Source organism: Pogoniulus pusillus, chromosome 7, assembly GCF_015220805.1.
Source record: "Pogoniulus pusillus isolate bPogPus1 chromosome 7, bPogPus1.pri, whole genome shotgun sequence".
Classification (NCBI taxonomy): Eukaryota; Metazoa; Chordata; class Aves; order Piciformes; family Lybiidae; genus Pogoniulus; species Pogoniulus pusillus.
In genome coordinates, this window is record NC_087270.1 from 1,802,299 (window position 1) to 1,824,653 (window position 22,355).

At 52.2% G+C, this 22,355-nt stretch overlaps 1 protein-coding gene across 1 annotated transcript; it reads left to right on the top strand.

Annotated features, from left to right (window-relative positions):
• Window positions 1–598: 598 nt before the first annotated feature.
• PAX1 (paired box 1) lies at window positions 599–7,289 on the top strand. The gene is made up of 5 exons (XM_064146756.1): window positions 599–660; window positions 1,591–2,220; window positions 3,420–3,562; window positions 3,770–3,989; window positions 6,719–7,289. Exons 1-5 carry the CDS (start codon window positions 657–659, stop codon window positions 6,817–6,819), a joined length of 1,098 nt encoding a protein of 365 aa, XP_064002826.1. The 5' UTR covers window positions 599–656; the 3' UTR covers window positions 6,820–7,289.
• Window positions 7,290–22,355: the final 15,066 nt, after the last annotated feature.

The following is a 22,355-nucleotide window of genomic DNA, read 5'->3' on the forward strand; positions in this document are numbered from 1 at the left end:
ATCCCCGCTGCCAAGCAGCCCCCACTACCCTCGAAAGCACAATAGCCCCTTTGCTCCTTGGAGACCCCGACCATGTTCCCGTCCGTGGGTCCAGTCGCGGCTGGACCCGAGGCAGGTGTCTTTGTCGATGTCCGGCGTGCGAAACGACGGCGGGGATGGGACCGGGGACACACACACGACATTGCCACTTTAAGATGAAAGGGGGGCGTGGAGACACCCTGGGCTACCCCTCTCCGCATCCCTAAAAGGAATCTGTGTGTGTGTGTGTCTGGGGTGTCCCATGGGGATGGGGCGAGCAACCCCATCCGTACTCTGGCCCCGAGGGGCGGGTAGAGGGTGCCGTGTGCGCCCTCCCCCCCCTCCTCATTCTCCGCGGCCATTTAGGAGCGGCTCGGGAGCCAATGGGCGTCCCCCGCACCGTGACGGCCGAGATTGACGTGTTTCCCACGTCAAATTGATCCCAAGTAAGCGGCGGGGGCTCCCCGAGAGCGGGGAACCGGCCCGGCTCCGCCAGCACATCCCCGCCGCCGACTTCTGCCCAGTCCAGCCCGCCCTCCGCCGCTTTTCGGGACCTCTATGCCGGGACCGGGACCGCGGAGCGGCGGGCAGGCGCTGCCCCCGAGCTGGGCCGAGCGGAGCTCACCCGGTGCCGGGCGATGGGTAAGAGCGGGCGGCCGTGGGGAGGGCGCCGGGACGGGATCCGCGGAGGAGGCGGGGTGGGGGGATCACCAGGCGGGGTGGAATCCCTGTCCCCTCGCTGCGACCCGGTGGTGGCGACGGGTAGGGGTCCTGCACGGCGTGCCCGGCTGGAAAGGGCCCCGGCTCTCAAGTCCTCCCTGCCCCCTGCCTCCTCTTTCGCTCCACTCGCGTTCTTCTTTCTCCCGTTCTCCCTGGTTTCTCCTTCTTCTGACTTCCCCCCCCCGCACCTCGTTTCTTTTTATATTTTTTTCATCCCTCTTTCTTCTCTTTCTCCTGTCCTCTTCTGTGTTTCTCCCTTTTCCCACTTTTCTTTTCTTTTTTTTTCTCCTACTTTTTCTCCCTTCCCTTTCCCTTCACCTTATTTCACGTTTTTTTTCCCTCTCTCTTTCTTCCTCCCTTTCTCTCTCGTATTTTTTTTTTCTTGTGGCCCCTTTCGTTCCTTCCCCCCCTTTTCCTTTTCTTTCCCCTTTTTTCTCTTTCTCCTTTTTTTTTCCTTCTTCCCTACCTTTTTCTTCTTCCCTTGTTTCTTCTCCTCCCCTTTTCCCATCCCTTCTTTTTATTTTCATCCCCTCTTTTTCTTTTTCCTTACTCCCTTTGCTTTTCCTCTCCTCTTGTCTTTTCCTTCCCCCATTCTCGTTTTCCTTCACTCTTTTTCTTTCGCCCTCGTTTTCTCCTCTCCTCCTCTCCCTCTTTCCCCCCTTTTCCTGTGCCATCCTGTTTCCTTTGCTCCAATTTCCCTTCACATTCATTTTCCCGTCTCCATCCCACTGTCTCCTCGACGTGTGTCGTCCGGACATCCCCCGGGAGACTCAGGTTCGGCCCGGCGGCACGTACCCACATCTCTCCTTCCTCTGCGCCCTGTCCCGCCGGTAACGGCCCCGTCCTCCGCAGAGCACACATACGGGGAGGTGAACCAGCTGGGCGGAGTATTCGTGAACGGGCGGCCGCTGCCCAACGCCATCCGGCTGCGGATCGTGGAGCTGGCCCAGCTCGGCATCCGGCCCTGCGACATCAGTCGCCAGCTCCGCGTCTCACACGGCTGCGTCAGCAAGATCCTGGCCCGCTACAACGAGACCGGCTCCATCCTGCCCGGGGCTATCGGCGGCAGCAAGCCGCGGGTCACCACCCCCAACGTGGTCAAGCATATCCGCGACTACAAGCAGGGAGACCCCGGCATCTTCGCCTGGGAGATCCGCGATCGGCTGCTGGCCGACGGCGTCTGCGACAAGTACAACGTCCCCTCGGTCAGCTCCATCAGCAGGATCCTGCGGAACAAGATCGGGAGTCTCTCCCAGCCCGGTCCCTACGACGGCGGCAAGCAGCCCCCGCCGCAGCCTGCTCTGCCCTACAACCACATCTACCAGTACCCTTACCCCAGTCCCATGGCCTCCACAGCCGCCAAGATGGGGGGTCACCCCGGAGGGCCCGTGGCCGCCGCTCACGTCAGCTTGCCACGCTCCTGGCCCTCGGCTCACTCCGTCACCAACATCTTGGGCATCCGCACCTTCGTGGAGCAGACGGGTGGGTACCATGTTCTGACTCCTTGCCAGAGCCCAGAGTCCCGGGCAAGGGAGAGGTCGGGAAGAGATCACTTTTTCTCTGCCCGTCGAACAGCTCTCTCATCAGCCCCCCTCCTCCCCCACTTCCCAGTTAATTTTTGGGGGGTTTATTTGGTGGCTGCACCCCACTCCGGCAGGACGGGGGCCAGATGCGGCGAAGCTCAGACATCTTGAACTTTTTATGGAAAAATGTGGAAAATATTTTCGTGGGGATGATAGATTGGTGACCGCAAATTGGGAGCCCTGAATTTCGCCCTGTGAAGGGGAAAAAATATGGAAAAGGGGAGGTGGGAGGGGGAGAAGAAAGCAAAACAAAGGCTGAGGGAGAAATCAAATCAGAGGAGAGAAAAAAAGGAGAAAGCCAAAGGAGGGGAAGGGGGAAAAGGAAGAAAACCAAACACGAGGAAGTGGTGAAAAATACTAGATCCGGGGAGGGAAATAAAAGAGGGAGAAAACAAACGAGGGGAGGGGAAAAATCAAAGCTGGAAAGTGAAAAGTAAGAAAAACAAACACGGGGAGGGGAAAAAGAAGGGGAAAAGGGAGGAAAAGAAGAGAATGCGGCTTCCCGGCATGTCTCCGAGAAATAGCCCCGATTCTCCCAAAAAACAATCCAGGGAGGAGGAATCGAGGAGCGCGGCGGGGTCGCTGAGGCTGGGGCTCCTCGCAGTGTGTGTGTCCGGGGAATGGACACACACAAGGGACGTGGCGGGCTGGTGTGGGAAACGCGAGCCCTTTTATCCTTCCGAAAGTCCGAGCAAATGAACCGCAAGCGTTTTCTTCTGTGCCATCGTTTATCTTTAAAATTCCGATGTCACTTTTATAGATCTCCGTCAGAGGAGAAATTTGGCCTTGAGAGCCGGATGGGCGTGGAATGGAGAGTCGAGGGACAGGGATTTGGGCTGGTGGGCAAAATCAGGTGTACCTCTCCCGGCCGTATACACTAAATTTCCTCCGTCAGGACCGAGCGTCTCCGGGCTGTATTCCTGGGACAGTGGCAGAGAGCGAGAGGAGAGGCGAGGCGGGTCTGTGCCCCCTCCCCGTCGGGTTTATGCACCTGCAGTGGGGCTTTCTCTCCATTTCCCCCTAATCCTTCCTCCGAGGCACAGATATCTGGCTCGCAAGGAGGGCTAACGCTAACAGAGCCGCTTCTCTCCTCTCCAGGGGCTCTGGCTGGCACAGAGGGGTCCGCTTACCCCCCCAAAATGGAAGACTGGCCCAGCGTGAACAGGACAGGCTTTCCCTCAACTCAGACTGTCAACGGCATTGACAAGGCTGCCATGGAAGGAGATATCAAATACCCGCAGGTAACTGCTCTGCAGGGCAGGATGGGACAAGAAGAGAGACAGAAGTAGGACAAGAGGGGGCAACAGGGGATGAGCTGGGGGGCAGGACGGCACAAGGCGGCGCGTGAGCAATTTCCCGCTGTGTCCATGAGCAACCCCAAGAATGGGCGGGTTGTTTTGAGCCCATTGCCCCCTGTACCCTAGATATCTCTTTGTCCCTGTCCCCAGCCGCCGCCGGGACTCTCCTCGGTGAGTAGCTTCCTCCCAGCCTGTGCTTATCCCCCTTCCAATCAACACGGCGTCTACGGCGGCCCGGCCGGCGGCTATCTCCCCGCGGGCCCTCCCTGGCCACCACAGGGTAGCCCTTTGGGCCACCATGGACCCAGCGTGACAGTGCACGGAGGAGACTTGGCCACGGCGATGGCGTTCAAGCAGCCCGGGAGGGAAGGTGAGCAGAGCTAAGGGGACAGCGGTGCACGGCAGGGAGTGGGACTGCGGGGCCAGGGCCCTCCGGTGTCTCGGAATGGGCAGAAGAGGAACGAGCAGTGGTGAAAAGACTCGTTGCGGCTTCCCCCACCTTCATTCAGAGATGAATATTTCAGCTATCTTTAATATTTGAAAAATCCAGGGTATTCCCCCACCCCATGAGGACTGTTGGGCTCAGTCGAACTGGTGAAAGAGATCCCTGGGATTTTGCCTGCCTGCTGCCCACGCCCTAGTCCCCCTTGACTCAGTATTCGACGGATGCCGGTCCAGCTTCCACCCCCTTTCTGCCTGGCCTCAACCAGCACATCGGGATTCTAAACTAGAACTCCTTTCTTTCCTCGTCGTTTGCTCTAGAAATGGCCAGGGAAGGGGAGTAAGATTTGTGGGGAATCCTCCTCTTTTTAGCAGGGAATCTCCTTCGCGGTGCAGTCTGCGAGACGGGGACGGACCTGCGGCTACTGAGAGGCTTTTCCACAGGTCCTCTCAAAATGAACAGCGATAAAACAGACATTCTGACGGCATCCATCTTAGCGAGGAGTCCCGCAGTCAGGGCAGGAGCCTCGGCTCAGCGTTATTCCCATCATAAATCCCCTGCTGAGATTGCGGCAGAGGGGAATCGGAACTTCTAGACCAGGAGCGGTTAATTCGGGTGGTTCTCTTATCTCTCTCTAATTATTTCTGCTCGTTGAGGAAAGATTTATATCCACGATGGGAGGTTTCGTTTTGTGTATAAAACCGCCGTCGATTTTACCCCGATGTTGTTCCTTTTTCGTGGTAATCAGATTTGATATTATTTTCCTTATTTGTAACGAATTCCTCACATTTCTACCCACTGCTTTCTTGTTGCTTTTATGTTTTACCTTTTTGTTTTCCCTTTTCTTTCTCCCTCCTCAAATTCCCCTTTATTTTTTTCCTTTTTTCGGTTGCTTTGGTTTTGTTTGTTTTTATTCGACACTTTTACTGGTGGTAAACTCATCGCGGGGATGAGCTCCCTTGAGTATCTAGACCTGGAAATCGATTTTAAGAAAGTAATAATAAATATAGAGAAGCAGAACACGAGAAAGTGAGGGAGAGGAAAGGAAAGGAGAAAAAAGGAAAGGAGAGGAGAGGAGAGGAGAGGAGAGGAGAGGAGAGGAGAGGAGAGGAGAGGAAAGGAAAGGAAAGGAAAGGAAAGGAAAGGAAAGGAAAGGAAAGGAAAGGAAAGGAAAGGAAAGGAAAGGAAAGGAAAGGAAAGGAAAGGAAAGGAAAGGAAAGGAAAGGAAAGGAAAGGAAAGGAAAGGAAAGGAAAGGAAAGGAAAGGAAAGGAAAGGAAAGGAAAGGAAAGGAAAGGAGAGGAGAGGAGAGGAGAGGAGAAGAGAGGAAAGGAAAGGAAAGGAAAGGAGAGGAAAGGAGAGGAAAGGAGAGGAAAGGAGAGGAAAGGAGAGGAAAGGAGAGGAAAGGAGAGGAAAACGGAAGAAAGCAAAAATAAAGTAATAAGGGAAAGAAAGAAAAAAAGAAAACGAATGGAAGGAGAGCAATGACCTGCTTGTATTCATTATATTTTTGAGGTATTTTAAATTGCTTGGAGCTCGATTTTTCTGCCTTGCCAGTCTTCAAGCTATCTCTGCCGAAAATCCCACAGACTTCCTTTAAACGTTTGTGACTTTTTAGTTTTATGTGGTTTTAGTTTGGCTTTTGGTGGCTTTCTATTTTTTTTTCCTTTAAAGGGTTTCCCCCCTCTTCTTCTTTTTATTTTAATTCCCCCCTCCCCCCCTTTTTTTTATTTCCTTCGGATCGACTTTCGAGTTCCACTACTTATTTGGGACAACCCAAATATCGGATTATGCTGCAAAACGCCCCGAGAAGGAAGAGGTGTCGCCGGGGAGGGGGGATGGGGCAGACGGCCTCTTCTGCTCGCCAGTCTCCGGTCTCTGTATCTCTGGAGGAGAAGACAGTGGGAGGGGAAAGAGACAAAGGAAAGGGAAGAAAGGAGGACAGAAGGAAAGAAATAAGGGAAGAGAGAGACAAATTCAGCTGGTCAGTTCTGCCCTCCAAGTTTCCTTTCTGATTTCATAGTCCCCTGTTTACCCCTCCCAATCTCCAGGCTTATCTCAACACCTGCAGCATCCGTCGAGTTTGCTCATCCCCTCGTAGGAGATTGGTGCAGGATGGGGTAGGGGAGGCACAGGTTGTCTGGGCCCCCGCAATTCACCGTGATGTCTGCCGGGGCTGGGCTATGCCTGAGGTGAGCTGGGGTTGGCAAGAAGCTCAGTAGGAGTTTACCTACACCTGGCAGGGCATTGAGATCTCTTCCTCATCCCCTTTCCCCTTCTTCCTGGCAATTTTGGCATAGTTCCCTCCCTAGGTACTCCAATTGCAGGCGTGAGATGTGTTTTCTGTGTGGCCACAGCGGGTATGGATTCTCTTCCCAGCCATATCTAGATCTTCAGCAATGGCAGAGGGGGCTTGCCATCACTGTGTTCCCCCCTTTCCTCCCTTTTTCTCCTGAAAACTCGTTTCTGAAGGCATGGATTTCCTGGGGGCAGGTGGGTGGTGGCCTCTGAGGGGCAGAGTTGCTTTTGGGTGGCCATTGTAGGAGGTTCCAGATCCATCCAGACATGGATTGTGCCTGGCTGCAGCAATGTGTTTTGAGTCCATCAATCCACTGCCTCGTTGTTGTCTTTTATTTCCTCCTCACTTCTCTTCTTGCAGCTGTGGACAGGAAACCTGTCAGCCCTGTGGGGAAACCTCCAGACCCTCTAAATACCATCCATGGACTCTCTGTCCCAGCCTCCTCCTCCTCGAGCTGCTGAGCAGTGGTTCAGAGACAGTGACTCTTGGAATAAGCACCTGTGAACTCTAACTGAAGCCCAAAGTGCTGCCAAACTGTACCCAAAGTGCCATTGAAGAGTACCCTAAGTGCCAGTACCTTGGGCAGGTGCCTGCAGGGATGAAGGTGTGCCTGGATGGTCAGAGGTGACATCCTCCGAGGCAAAACCCCGTGCAGGGAAGCACAGTCTGGATGTTCACTCACACTGCACCTCTGCTGGGTTGGAAAGAGGTGACAGGAGAGACTCAGCCTTCTTTATTTTGTCTCCCCCCTCCTTGTTTTCAGTTTTTCTTTCTCCTTCCCATGTTGCCAAGACTGTTGGATGCAGGGCAGCAAACACCTCCACCCCAGCCATCATCTATGCCCCAGCATGGGAATGCACAAATGTGCCACAATGTTTTATGATATATTTTTATAACAACAAACCTTAATAAAAAGTGACTATGGTGGGCACATACTGCTGACCTCTGTTCCTTGGGGTCTGGCTTAGCACCATTGCTCCTCCTGATGTCCTCTGTCAGACTGCATCTCCAGGTTGCCTGAGAGTGTTTGAGACCTGCTGGGATGGATCTTGGGGACAGTTGGCCAAGACAAAACACTCTGGGCTGGCTCTGGATCCATGCACTCACCAGTCTGAGGACCCTGTGTTTGCTGTGAACATGCTGCAGCCCTGCTCCTCAGGGGTAATTGCAGATTTGAGGGAGTCTAGGTCCTGCTGGGTGACTCCTGATGCTATGGGGATACAGGGCAGCTTTGGGCATAAGTGGTGGGGTAGGTGGCCAACCCCTGGGCTGGCTCCCAGCTGTCTCACCTGGCCATGGGTAAGCAGGGAGTTAGCAGCAGGGCTGCAACTCACAGCCCATTCACTGGGGTTCCTTATACCCCTCCTGTCCAATCTCCTGGGATGCATTCAGGATGGACTCCACTGGGCTTTCACATTCCCTGGCTCCATCAGCCAATGCCATTGGCGTCAGTCCCTTCATTGTCTGGAGAAGAGGAAGGTCCTACAGCTGGGCAGGGAGGAAATATCCTGGCAGGAGAATACAAGCCTGGCTTTTTGCAGAGAGTATGTCTTTGTGGGAGGGAGAGGAATGCCAGATTTGACATCCCACCCCAGGAAATTATTTTGCCTTCAACCTCGGGGTGGCAAAATTCAGTTTTGCCTCTGCTGCTGCAAAGCCTCCAGCTAGAGCTGGTCTTTGCAACTGACTACAAAGCTTGGGAGGGAAAGGAGAGGATTTAAAGTACTGTTCCAGGGCAGGACCTGCTGCCAAACTGTCACTGACTGTTTTAAAGGATGTGAGGAGTGACAAGTCACCAAGAAGGGACGAGTCACCTGAAACAGCTGGCCAGTCCCTTGCCAGGTTTATCCATTTAAAGCTACATTTGAACATCTGGCAGAGCAGCTTTGGAAAAGATGATGGACAGCAACACCCCTAGGGCTGGATGGCAACACGCATGGCCCTTCTGTCTGCCCTGACAGCTGGGCAACCCAATCCCTGCCAGGGATGAGGAGAGCAGGAGGCAGCCCAAGCCCTGCCTCTCCCGGGACTCTGCTGCTTTGGGTGGTCAGAGGAGCCCTTCACATATCCAGCACTGAAACCTTCCTGCTCACCAGCCTGAAGAAACTTCTCTGCCCTTTGTATAGAGGTCCCCAAAAGCCCTTCTGTCAGGAGAAGCTGAGCTCTCACACTGCAGAGTGGTCTGGGTAAGTGGGAACGCCCCCCCACCATGTGACAACCCAAATGTTGTGCCATGTGCCTTAGGTGTTCTGTTCTTTCTAGCCTTGCAGTGCCTTCTGGCTCGTAAAGTCTGACCTCTGGGATGCTCCACAGTTGAATACACCCTAAAAGCCTGCAGAGACAGGAGCAAGGGCTCTGATGGACATCTAGCATGAGTAAGACATGAGAACTGGAGTCAGATAGACACAGTGCAGAGTCCCATCCTTTAATTAATGTCCTGCTGGGATGGCATGTCAGTGCCTGTGTTGTTCCATTCCAAGGCTGTCAGGAACCTGCCAAAACCCCCGAGCAGCAACTTGATCTTTTACATCCCCCACTGCCCCAAGCCAGCCTTTCTCAGGCACTTGCCAGGCTCAGGCAGCCACAGAAGTGCGGCACATGGGCAAGGAGCCATGTCCTCACCTCAGCAACTCAGCCTTGGGGCTGAGAGCTTTTGGGTTTGTCCATGTGATGATGGGATGGATGCACGGTGTGATGGGATGCTTGACATGGTGGGATTCATGGTGTGGTGGGATGCATCATGTGAAGGGATGCATTGTGTTCCCAGTTCTCCAGAAGGTTCTGCAGGAAGCTTGGGTGATGCCTTGGCAGCCATCTAGTATCCAGCTCTGCTGTCCTGTGGCCCCATCCATCCCAGCCTGCGATGTCAGCACACTTCGGGTGGGATTTGCCACCAGAGGGAGATCCTATTGTTCCACACCGAAGAGCGGCCGGTGAGAAAGCCTCTGCTTTCCCAGCCAGGAGCCGGCAGCAGGCGGAACGTGTTGCAGGCAGAAATCTGCTCTCCTGCAGGCATTTTGGGCTAAGGTGCTGCGAAAACCTGCTGTGCCCATCCATGGGATGCTGCTCAAAGGCAGAGAGAAGCACACCAGGTAACGTCAGAGTGAGGTTTGAGCAGCCAGGCTTCTCACTTCTGTCCTTACCTTGCATCTTTGGCTGTCAGTAGCCTTGATTACAAATGTAATTTTAACTCTTATGACAAAGGGACTTCCTCAGTTAAAACAATCCACTTTCATGCAGGGGGTTGTTTCAGCCACTGGACTGAACTCACTTCACAGTATCACAGTATCCCAGTATCATCAGGGTTGGAAGAGACCTCACAGATCATCAAGTCCAACCCTTTACCACAGGGCTCAAGGCCAGACCATGGCACCAAGTGCCACGTCCAGTCCTGCCTTGAACAGCTCCAGGGACGGCGACTCCACCACCTCCCCAGGCAGCCCATTCCAGTGTCCAATGACTCTCTCAGGGAAGAACTTTCTCCTCACCTCCAGCCTAAATCTCCCCTGGTGCAGCCTGAGGCTGTGTCCTCTCGTTCTGGTGCTGGCCACCTGAGAGAAGAGAGCAACCTCCTCCTGGCCACAACCACCCCTCAGGTAGTTGCAGACAGCAATAAGGTCTGCCCTGAGCCTCCTCTTCTCCAGGCTAACCAATCCCAGCTCCCTCAGCCTCTCCTCGTAGGGCTGTGCTCAAGGCCTCTCCCCAGCCTCGTTGCCCTTCTCTGGACACGCTCAAGCATCTCAATGTCCCTCCTAAACTGGGGGGGCCAGAACTGAACACAGTACTCAAGGTGTGGTCTAACCAGTGCAGAGTACAGGGGCAGAATGACCTCCCTGCTCCTGCTGGCCACCCCATTCCTGATGCAGGCCAGGATGCCACTGGCTCTTCCTGATGCAGGCCAGGATGCCATTGCCACTTCTTTGCAAGCTGGGAGGTGCCCTCCTTTCCATGCCATGCTTTGCTGTGAGAGTAGCTCTGGGTCAGTTACCCATCCTGACACACTCTCACAGAGTTCCATTTGTGCTTGTGCACACATACAGACCCTCAGCTGCTCATAACAGCCCCCTCCTGTTTCCCTGCCCAACAGCATTCCTGGTGCAGGTAGAGCAAGTGAAAAAGCAAAACCTGGTGGCTTGCCTCAGTGTAGATTCTCTGTCTTCTGTTGAGGCAAATCAAGGGCACCACAGCTGAGTATAAGCATAGGGACTGTGTCGTCTTGGCTGTACTAACCAGCCCAGAACAACTCAGCCGAGGGTAGACAGCTAGACTTGATCTGAGTAGAAGACTTTGGATAACCAACACATTGATGGGAGCAAAATGGGCAGCAGGACACGAGGACAGTTAGCCCCAACAGCAAGAGGTGCTACTGAGACTACCATGCAGTCTCAGACAGAAATGTAGCCACTCCCAGTTGGCAGTGTAGTGGCTGAGAAGTTAGCTGGGGTGAAACTGGCCACCACAAGCACTTTTTTTTCTTTTTGGAGGCTGATGTTTTAGCAGTGGAGAAGAAAACAGCACAAAGAGTGAAAACAAGCTTCAGTTGCTGTGGGTCACTCAGTCATGAGAGAATGGGGCAGAATATGTTGTTTTGTCCATGTTCATAATGGTAAGACCCCCAGCTGGAGTACTGCGTCCAGCTCTGGAGCCCCTGGGACAAGAGGGCTGTGGAGGTGCAAGAAGGTGTTCAGAGAAGGGCCATGAGGATGAGCAGAGGGCTGGAGCTGCTCTGCTGTGAGGAGAGACTGAGGGAGTTGGGGCTGTGCAGTCTGGAGAGGAGAAGGTGACCTTATTGTGAACTTTCAGTATCTTAAGGGGGCTACATGAAAGCTGGGGAGAGACTCTTTAGGCTGTCAGGTCGTGTCAGGACTGGGGGGAATGGAACCAAGCTGGAAATGGGGAGATACAGTCTGGATGTTAGGAAGAAGTTGTTCTGCATAGAATCATAGAATCATAGAATCATAGAACCAACCAGGTTAGAAGAGACCTCCAAGATCATCCAGTCCAACCTAGCACCCAGCCCTAGCCAGTCAACCAGACCATGGCACTAAGTGCCCCACCCAGGCTTTGCTTGAACACCTCCAGGGATGGTGGCTCCACCACCTCCCTGGGCAGCCCATTCCAACGAGGCTGATGAGACCCTGGAAAGGGTTTCCCAGGTGGAAGCCTCATCCCTGGAGGTGTTTAAGGCCAGGTTAGATGAGGCTCTAGCCTAGTGTGAGGTGTCCCTGCCCATGGCATGGGGGGTTGGAACTAGATGATGCTTGTGGTGCCTTCCAACCCTGACTGATTCTATGATTCTATGATTCTATGATTCTATGATTCTATGATTCTATGATTCTATGATTCTATGATTCTATGATTCTATGATGGTGATGACTGTTGCAGAAGATTTTGTGCAATTGGACTCCATCCAGATGGAGGCTCAGGGTGTTTGGGGTGCACAACCTGGTCTGAGCAGCCAAATTGAGGAGGAGAAAACTACTCCTGCCCAGTGTGCAGGCCTTATGTCAAGAGGGAAATTGGGATGAGCTGAATGCAGATGGAAGCTGAGAGGGGCTGTGGGAGGGAGTTAGAGGGGATCTGAGGACTGGAGGGACTGGAAGTTGTTGGGAGGTGAATAGTTCATAGATTCATAGAATGGTTTGGGTTGGAAGGGACCTTAAAGGTTATCTAATTTACATCCTCTGCCATAGCCAGAGACACCTTCCACTAGCCCAGGCTGCTCAAGGCCCCATCCAACCTGGCTTTGAACACCTCCAGGGAGGGGGCATCCATGACCTCCTTGGGCAACTTGTTCCAGTGTCTCACCACTCTCACTGGAAATAATTTTTTCCTAATTTCCAGCCTAAATCTGCCATCCTCAAGCTTCAATCCATTCCCTCTTGTTCTATCACAACAAGCCCTTGTCAGAAGTCCCTTCCCAGCTTTTTCATAGGCCCTTTTCAGGTACTGGAAGGCTGCTCTAAGGTCTCCCTGGAGACATCTCTTTTCCAGGCTGAACAGCCCCAACTCTCTCAGTCTTGAATTCACACCTTGAAACCTCCCCAGGGCTATAGCCAAGACCCCAAATAAATCCAAACCCAAAACTGGGGTGACTTGAAGTGTTGCTCTGGTCTGGCCTCACAGCAAATTCCTCTATGCTCAGGCAGACTGACACAACCCAGAGAAAATTGGACTCGATCGGAGTGGAACTTTCTGACTTTCTTGGAAGCAAGTGAGAGGGTGGAAACAATTGAGTCTGACACTTTTTCAGTGACAGCTTCGTCAAAATTGATCCCATCCCTTGGAACATGGCAGTTTTGATGAAATGGCACTTTCTAACAGAAAAAAAAAGCCACCCAAACCTCAAGTTGAAACCGTTTCCATCAGCTCTACCTGCCCCATTTATCTTTAGCACTGTTTCTCTCTAGGTCACAGAGCAGGATTGAGGATGTTGACAGCCCTTGCTTGAAGCCCTGTGCTTTGTTATTGGAGACTCACCAGTGGACCAGGGATTTCTTTTCCTTTTAGCATGTTAAGAATCATGAAGAGTTAAAAGCATCGCTTTGGCTAGAAAGTGGCCCTGGAAGTAGGGCCAGCAGATGTTTGGCATAAGACCAGGCTGTGGTTGCCTCTCCATTTTCCCAGACTTTGACTGTGTCCAGCTTTTGACAAGGTCCCTGCACATCTCACCTTGCTCTGGGTTATTTGTCAGTGTGAGAAGCAGGAGCTGCCTGAAGAGAGGTGATGCTCTCAGAGATCAAACAGTGCTGCTATTAGCTCTGAAAGAATACAGCATCTTCATCCTAGGGAGGTCTAGGGAGGTTCTTCTCCCCCTCTATTCTGCCCTACTGAGACCACACCTAGAATACTGTGTCCAGTTTTGGACAGTCCCCAGTTCAGAAGAGACAGGGACCTGCTGGAGAGAGTCCAGTGGACAGCCACAAGGATGACTGGGGAGCTTGAGCATCTTTCCCACAAAGAGATACTGAGACCCCTGGGGCTGTTTAGTCTGGAAAAGAGAAGGCTGAGAGGAGATCTGATCAATGTGTACAAATCTCTGAGGGGTGGGTGTCAAGTGCCTGGGGACAACCTCTTTTTGGTGGTCAGCAGCAATAAGACAAGGAGCAAAGGATACAACCTTGTCAATGGAAGGCTTCAGCTCAACATGAGGAGAAACTTCTTTCCACTGAGGGTGCCAGAGCCCTGGAGCAGGCTGCCTGGAGAGATTGTGGAGTCTCCTTCTCTGGAGCCTTTCCAAACCCACCTGGATGCATTCCTGTGTGAACTACCCTGGGTGATCCTGCTTGGCAGGAGGGTTGGACTCAATGATTTCTGGAGCTTTCTTCCACCCTCTCCTGTTCTGTGATTCTGCATAGTCCTCCATGTCCCATAGGGTGCAAGTGCAGATCACTCACAGCACAAAATCAAAGACTTCTAAGATCATCAAGTCCAGACATCAACCCAATACCACCATGTCCACTAACCCATGTCCTGAAGTTCCATGTCTACATATTTTTCACACACCTCCAAAGATGGTGACTCCACCATTTTCCTGGCCAGCCTGTTCCAATGCTTGACCACTCTTTTAGGAAAGAAATTGTTCCTAATGTCCAGCTTAAATCTCATCTGCCTCAGACTGAGGCCATTGCATCTTGTTCTGTCACAAGTTATCTAGAAGAAGACAGAACCCCCCACCTCATTCCAACCTCCTTTTAGGTAGTGATCTCCCCTCAACATCCCCTTTGCTCATTGTTAAGAGCCAACACCTGATGTGCTCAGAGATAGTCTAGATAGAAGGCAGGCATTTTTCATGTTGAGAATGGCACAGGTTGCCCAGACAGGTGGCAGATGCACCATGCCTGGAAACACTCCAGGTCAGGTTGGATGGGACACTGATCAACCCGGTCTGGTTGAAGACATTTCTGCTCACTGCAAGGGGGTTGGAATAGAGGAACTTAAAGGTCCCTTCCAACCCAAACCATTCTCTCATTCTCTCTTTCCTCCTCTCCCTTTTTCATTATGCATTTTGGGAGCTCTGTAAAAGCAGAGTTATTTCCCTCCTCTACACTGCTGAGAAGGTGGATGTGTTCCATCTGTTGCCAGTGGAGCAACAAAGCTGGTGAGGGGCCTGGAACACAAACCCTATGAGGAGAGGCTGAGGGAGCTGGGGGTGTGCAGCCTGGAGAAGAGGAGGCTCAGGGCAGATCTCATTGCTGTCCACAACTACCTGAAGGGACATTGTAACCAGGTGGGGGGTGGCCTCTTCTCCCAGGCAATCAGCAATAGAACAAGGGGTCCCAGTCTCAAGTTGCGCTGGAGAAAGTATAGGCTGGATGTTAGGAGGAAGTTATTGGCAGAGAGAGTGATTGGCATTGGAATGGGCTGCCCAGGGAGGTGGTGGAGGCACCGTCCCTGGAAGTGTTCAAGAAAAGCCTGGATGAGGCACTTAGTGCCATGGTTGACTGGCTAGGGCTGGGTGCTAGGTTGGACTGGATGATCTTGGAGGTCTCTTCCAACCTGCTTGATTCTACGATTCTATGATTTGGGGTTTTATTTTTTTGTTATGACTATTTTACTTCTCTATCAGGATAAAAAGACATTTTGACATTTCTAGGACTTACTGTTGGATTTGAGAGGCATCCTTGTTTGTGACAGGGAGGCTGGAGTAGATAATCTCTAAGATCCCTTCCACCCTGAGCCATTCTATCATCCTATGATCCTAGGATTCTGGACCACCTCCTCAAAGTGCCTGCCAGAGAAGGAGAGCTCAAGGAAAGCAGTAGTGCCATAGTTGTAGGTTCCTCTCAATCATTTGTAGCAACCTGGTGATGATAAATGGAAGAGAAACATTTCTTGAACCCTAAGTATAGTGTTACTTGGCCACCAAGGAGCACTGTGGGTTTTGGCCTCCCTTCAGAAGTGTTTGCCTATCAGTAGATTTTGGAGCAAGCTGGGGAAGGTAGATCAATGACTTGTGCAAAGATGGCAAATCTTCTGCTCCTTGACTTGATACTACAGATAGGAAGGTGATGTTTCCCTCAGGGAAAACATACCCTCTTCTTTCTCCCCCCTATCCTGCAGCACAAATGTGAAAGCTCTTTTTATCTCCAAGTTACACCAACCTGGCAGTGACGACCCAAAGCTTTCAGTGAAGCTCTCCCACAGATAGCTCTGTTTTGGCATCGAGTTCTCAGAAACTGATGTCATCCTAAATCCACATGCCAGAGTTTTCCCTTTCTTCTTCAGATTTGTGGCAATGTCAGAGTTCTCCTCTGGAGCAGGTCTGGTTTTAATATCTCATATTTACGCTTCTCATTTCGGGGCTGGCTGACACATCTTTTGGGCTCAACCTTGCAGATGCTCACATGCATGCAAGGCCCTCAGCTCTTGAGGAGTTGGGGCATGAGTGGAAGTTGCTTGTGCAGCTCTGCTGAGTCAGCAAGGGTTCATCTCTCCTCATGAGCACACGCTCAGGGGTTTTAGTTTTATTATAAAGGACGTTCCTGACAAAGAGTTCTCTTCTTGGCTGGCTGAGCTCTGCCCACCTGTGTCCTCAGTGCTCTCCATCTGGATCAGTCTCACACAATTTCAGTGAGAGGTGTCAGAAAGGGTCTGCCCTGCTGAGAGCACACCTGGAATACCGTGTTCAGTTTTAGGCTCCCCAGTTCCAGAGAGATACAGGGACCTCCTGGAAGGAGTCCCGCAGAGATCCACAAAGATTCAGGGACTGGAGGACAGCTCAAGCTGTGCCCTCATTCCAAGAAAAGGCTCCCCAGAGCAGCCATGAGGACACAGGAAAAAGGCCCTAGAACTCCTTTTTATTACTCTGCAGTGATTCTCATCAGACCAATTCAGGAAACCTCCTGAGTGTGGGAACGTGTTGGAGAGATTCCAGCAGAGAGTCACAAGGATGACTGGGGAACTTGAGCATCTTTCCCACAGAGAGATACTGAGACCCCTGGGTCTGTTTAGTCTGCAGAAGAGAAGGCTGAGAGGAGATCTGATCAATGTGTACAAATCTCTGAGGGGTGGGTGTCAGGTGCCTGGGGCCAAGCTCTTTTTGGTGGTCAGCAGCAATAAGACAAGGAGCAAAGGATACAACCTTGACAATAGAAGGCTTCAGCTCAACATGAGGAGAAACTTCTTTCCACTGAGGGTGCCAGAGCCCTGGAGCAGGCTGCCCTGAGAGGTTGTGGAGTCTCCTTCTCTGGAGACTTCCTAAACCCACCTGGATGCATTCCTGTGTGAACTACCCTGGGGGATCCTGCTTGGTAGGGGGAGGTTGTACTGGGTGATCTCTGGAGGTCCCTTCCAGCCTCTCCTGTTCTGTGATTCTGTGACATTTCCAAGACCCAGACACATGGATCTGTGATGGTCAGAAGGTATCTCTGTGAGGAAGAGAACAGGTTGATAGGCAAGGTTGGTTTTGTGAGCCTTGGGAAGAGGCTTGAAAACAGCTCCTTGCTTAGTTCTTCAGAACTTTAATTGCCTCTGCTCTTACCCAGTGCTGTTCCTGTGCCCCTTCCCCCAGGGAAGACCTCTCTTTGCCAAAAAAATAGGTCTGTCCAGCCAATCCCAGCTGTGGTGGCCTTGGCTGGACCTGCCAAACCTCATGCACTTACAAAAAGCACCAGGGCTGCTCCTTCAATGTGCCACAGCCCAGCAGGACTCTGGGCCCAGGCACAGGGTCTGATGACATCTGTGCCTGACAGGAGAGGACCACGTTTTTTTGCAGCCCTTTTCTGATCCCACTAGACCCCCAAGGAGTAGACAGGAGGCTTGTGGAGATGTGCAGATCCACAGCTCCCCGTGCAGCAGCAGCAGCAGCTCAAGTTCCTCACATCTCTTGGGCTGCAATTTCTGCTGGCCCCTGGGGAGAAAACAACTGGGCTCAGAATAACCACTGAGGATAAGCCAGGGTGGGACCCAGGCAACTTTGGGCAGGTCACAGTTGTGCTGTGCCATGAACCCTTATCCCTCTGAAGACATCAGGGTCTTTTTTTTTTGTTTCTTTGGGTTGCCAAAAAGCTATATTTTCAAGCCAGAAGTGCTTGTCAGCATCCTGGCCCCATCCCCAGAACCAGTGATGCAAATATGACAAGCAGAGAGGTCAGGTTACAAACGATGCCACTTCAAAATCTCTCTCAGGAAACTGTAAGCTTGAAGAAAGAGATGAAATGTTCTGAGAAGAAAAGCCCAGCCAACAAACTGCTTCATGAGCTGCTTGAAAGTGAGAACAAAATGCCCACTGTCAGGAACTTGATCTTCTGCTTGCTTTTGGCAGCAGAGCAGCAACCTCAGACAGGCTCATTGCTTTCCATGGTCACCAGTGGAATCAGCTAGTGGCCTCCGAAGCCACAGAGCACAAGCCACATGTCTCAAAGCTGAGCTCTACACCTGGACCCCCGCAGCAAAGGGTCCTGTGGCTGCAAGGATTTGCAAAGGCACTTGGGATCCAGAGGGCCCTGGACAGGCTGGAGGGGTGGGGTGAGCAGAATCTCAGGAGGTTTAGAAAGGCAAAGTGGTAGGTTCTGCTCTTGGGTTGGGGTAATCCTTGACATTGATAGAGGCTGGGAGATGATGAAATTCAGAGCAGCTGTGAAGGAAAGGGCTTGGGTATCCTGGTGGATGAGAAGCTGGACAGGAGCCAGCAATGTGCACTTGCAGCTCAGAAGGCCACTGGCATCCTGGGCTGCATCTAGAGAAGCGTGGCCAGCAGATGGGGAGAGGTGATTCTGCCCCTCTGCTCTGGTGAGACCTCACCTGAAGTTCTGTGTCCAGCTATGGGATCCTCAACACAAAAGGGACATGGACCTGCTGCAGCAGGAGAACTCTGGAACACCTCTTCTGTGAAGACAGCTTGAAAGAGTTGAGGCTTTTCAGCCTGCAGAAGGCTCTGGGGAAGCCTTATATCTGCATTTCAGTGTCTGAAGGGGACCTACAGGAAGGCTGCAGAGGGACTGTTTAGAAGGGCTTGTAGTGATAGGACGAGGGGCAATGGCTTGAAGCCGGATCAGGGAAGATTTAGGTTGGACATCAGGGCTTTGCCTCTGCCTGTTGAGCAGCACTTGATAAGCTATGGCCTGGGCACCTATTTATTGTAGGGCATCTGCTGCTGCTCCACAGGGGCAGCTCTGAGGATGGCTGCTTGCGCTCGAGGTCACCTCTCTCCCATGCTCCAGTCGTGGCACTTTAGGTTCTCTTGGTGTGCTCTCCATGGGTATGTGCAGGAATCCCCGAGGGTGGCTGCAGTTTACCTGCAGCTGCCTGGGGCAGTCTGTCCTCCCCTGCCCACAGTCACAGCTGAAAAGCTTTCACTTGGGCTGCCTGGCCTGGGCTGGGTGACCTGGGGCTTCCCTCCCAAGGCCCCCTCTGAGGGTGGAGCTGGCTTACTTGAAGGGATGAGTTCGGTGGTATTTGCTCTGCCCTGGAGCCTTTCCTCCTGCAGCTGGTACCCAAATGTCTGAAACTGAGCTTCTGCTCTTGGCTTGGCCCTGACGGCTGCGGCCAGCACTGACCCCAGGAGCTAAGCTCTGGGCTGTGTCTGGAAAGCAGCCAGATAGGGGCTGGGGAAGGTGTTTGGGGATTTCCCTGGGAGCAGCTGCCTGTGTCAGCCACGGCCTGCAGGTGGAACTAGACCTGAGGGAGGCAGTAGCCACTGTGTGCCCTTGGCAGGTGGCTTCTACCTTCCTTCTGCTGTGCCCCAGAAGATGCCCCTGGCTTTGCCCCAAAGCCTTGTACTCAGGTTTTATGTCATCAGAGGACTTCCCAGAAGCAAGGCAGACTTCAGGATCCACATCCAGCCCTGTCCAGTCATACAGCAAGGCACAGCCTTGACCTTCGTCCCCAAGACTGTGAAATGTCCCTTGGCTTGGGGTAGCAGTGAGCAAGGCACTGAGGGTTGATGTTTGTACTGAGTTTTGCTCTTCACCATGGCATTGAATAAATATTCTGCTAAGGCTTTTTATGAAAAAAAAAAAAAAAAAAACAAAGGGTTGGACTTGATGATCTGTGAGGTCCCTTCCAACCCTAATGATACTGTGATACTGTGATACTGTGTGAAGTTCTCCACAATGAAAGTGGTGAACTACTGGAACAAGCTGCCCAGGGACAGTTTGAGGCCCTGTCCCTAGAGACCTTCAAGATGAGACTTGATGTGTTCCAGGGCATCTTGATGTGGTTGGAGGTGTCCCTGCTGACTGCAGGTGGGGGTTTGGCCAGGATGATTTTTGAGGGTACCTTCCAACCTGATGCAGTCTGTGACTTTGTGAATGATGAAAATCTAGGTAGTCCTTTTAGCTTAGCTAAGCCATCAGCAAAGCTGGATGATATCTGTAGGATATGTGCAGTAGATAGATGGGTCAGAGTCACACAAGCCAATGGTTGTGCTGGAGACAGGCAGCAGCACAACAGCTTCACGAGACACAGGGTAGCACTGTGTAGACCCTGCAGTGGCAGCCCAGATGATGCAATTAGGTCAGCCAGGGAGACAATTGTGGAATCATTTCATTTTGCCTAGATAAGACCTTTAAGGTCATCTAATGCAACCGTTAACCCAGCACTGCCCATTCAGCCCTAACCCATGCTTCTCAGCATCACATCTACATAGCTTTTAAACCCCACCAGGCATGGTGAACCCACCACTGCCATAGGCAGCCAATTCTGAGGCTTGACAACCCCTCTGAGGGAGGTATTTGTCCAATTGTCCAACCTAAATCTCCCCTGGAACAACATGAAGCCATTCCCTCTTGTCCTATCACTTGTTCCTTGGGAGACAAGACCTTGTCCCATCTCCTTTCGGGAAGAGGCGTCCCCTTAGTCTACTTTTCTCCAGGCTAAACAATTCCAGTTCTCTCAGCTGCTCCTCAGAAGACTTGTGCTACAGACCCTTCACCAGATTAGTAGCCCTTCTTTGGACATGCTCCAGAACCTCAAGGCCCTTCTTGTACTGAGAAGCCCAAACCTGAACATAGTTTACAGAAGAGGACAGGGAGGAGTAAACATGGTATAATGGGAAGAGCCTGGGAGGGCAAACAGCTTCCAAGCCCTCACCTGAAAACCACACTGGAGAGGATGATCATGTGGGAAAAAGCTTTGTGTGATGAAGCCATTAGTCACTGCATCTTTGTAGACCTTTGGTTCTTGCTGCTGAAGCCTCTCACAGGAGACCTGCAGGTGGTTCACCTGATGGTTTCACCCAGAAGCTCACAACTAGTTTGAGGTCCTGGGAATCATGCAATTGCCAGTGCAGAAGTGCTGTAGGTGCTGCAGCCACAATGTGATGAGGCAATTGGTTGCACTCATAGAATCATAGAATGGTTTAGGTTGGAAAGGACCTCAAAGCTCAGCCAGTTCCAATGCACTGGGGACACCTCCCACTAGATCACTCAACAACTCATCCAACCTGGACTTCAACACCTCCTGGGAGGGAGCAGCCACAACTTCCCTGGGCAACCTGTGCCAGTGTCTCACCACCCTCACTGCAAACAACTTCTTCCTAACACCCAGTTTCAGTCTCCCCTCTGCCAGTTCAAACCCATTCCTCCTCATCCTGTCATTGCAAGACCTTGTCAATAGTCCCTCCACAGCCCTCCTGTAGGCCCCCTTCAGATACTGGAAGGCCACTCCAAGGTCTCCTGGAAGCCTTCTCTTCTCCAAGCTGCACAGCCCCAACTCCTGTAGCTGTCCTCACAGCAGAGCTGCTGCAGCCCTCTCAGCATCTTGGTGGCCTTCTCTGGACTGGCTCCAACACTTCCATGTCCTTCTTGTGCTGGGGGCTGCAGAACTGCCCCCAGGAGTGCAGGTGGGGTCTGAGGAGAGCAGAGCCAAGGGGCGGAATCCCCTCCCTTTCCCTGCTGCCCACACTGCTCTTGCTGCAGCCCAGCACAGGGTTGCTGTCTGGATTGCACTCACACTGCAGGCTCATGTTGAGCTTTTCATCAACCAAGACTCCCAGGTGAATCCCCAAGACTCCCTGATGAGGAAAGTGGCACTGCTCATCTTACCACAGCACCCATGCCTGGAGAGATCCAGCACTGCCAGTGAAGTAGCCTGCTCAGCTTTCCCTTCTCTACAATGATAACAGGGAAAAAAAAAGCTGCCAGTGCCCAAACTGCCAAATTCTATCAGACTCCCAGACTGGGTTTCACCTCACCTCTGAAGCAATCCCCAAACATCATAGAATCGTAGAATCAACCAGGCTGGAAGAGACATTCAAGCTCATCCCAGTCCAACCTGTCCAGTCAACCAGACCATGGCACTAAATGATCATCCAGGCTTTGCTTCAACACCTCCAGGGATGATGACTCCACCACCTCCCTGGGCAGCCCATTCCAATGCCAATCACTCTCTCTGCCAATAACCTCCTCCTAACATCCAGCCTGAACCTCCCCTGGCACAACTTGAGGCTGTGGCCCCTTGTTCTGTTGCTGGGTGCCTGGCAGAAGAGCCCAACCCCACCTGGCTACAACCTCCCTTCAGGTAGTAGTAGACAGCAATGAGCTCTGCCCTGAGCCTCCTCTGCTGCAGGCTGCACACCCCCAACTCCCTCAGCCTCTCCTCACAGGGCTGTGCTCCAGGCCCCTCCTCAGCCTTGCTGCCCTTCTCTGGACACCTTCCAGCACCTCAACATCTCTCTTGAATTGATGAGCCCAGAACTGAACACAGCACTCAAGGTGTGGCCTTACCAAACGCTGTCAAGAACCTAATTGTTTTGCAAACACCACAGATACCTCTTCCATTTCCAGGAACAAGTGGGGGTTGTTTTTTTCTTTTTTCTTTTTTTTCTTTTTCTTTTAGGTTTGAGAAGAATTGAATAAGCATGAAGATTTCCAAACCCTCTCAGATACAAAACGCTATTGTTGTCGGGTGCAGGGAAACAGCTGTGGTTTATAAGGACCATTAATGTGAAACTTCAACTTAAAAAAAACCAACAACACAAAATCCCCCCCCCCCCCCCAAAAAAAAAAGACTAAAAAAAAAAAAAACAAAACCCAACCAACAACCCAACCCTGGA

Excerpts from the sequence above, each read along its gene's own strand:
- PAX1 (XM_064146756.1), top strand. Across the intron at positions 2,221-3,419 it reads CACCTTCGTGGAGCAGACGG|GGGCTCTGGCTGGCACAGAG; the intron begins GTGGGTACCATG and ends TCTCCTCTCCAG. Across the intron at positions 3,563-3,769 it reads GAGATATCAAATACCCGCAG|CCGCCGCCGGGACTCTCCTC; the intron begins GTAACTGCTCTG and ends CCCTGTCCCCAG.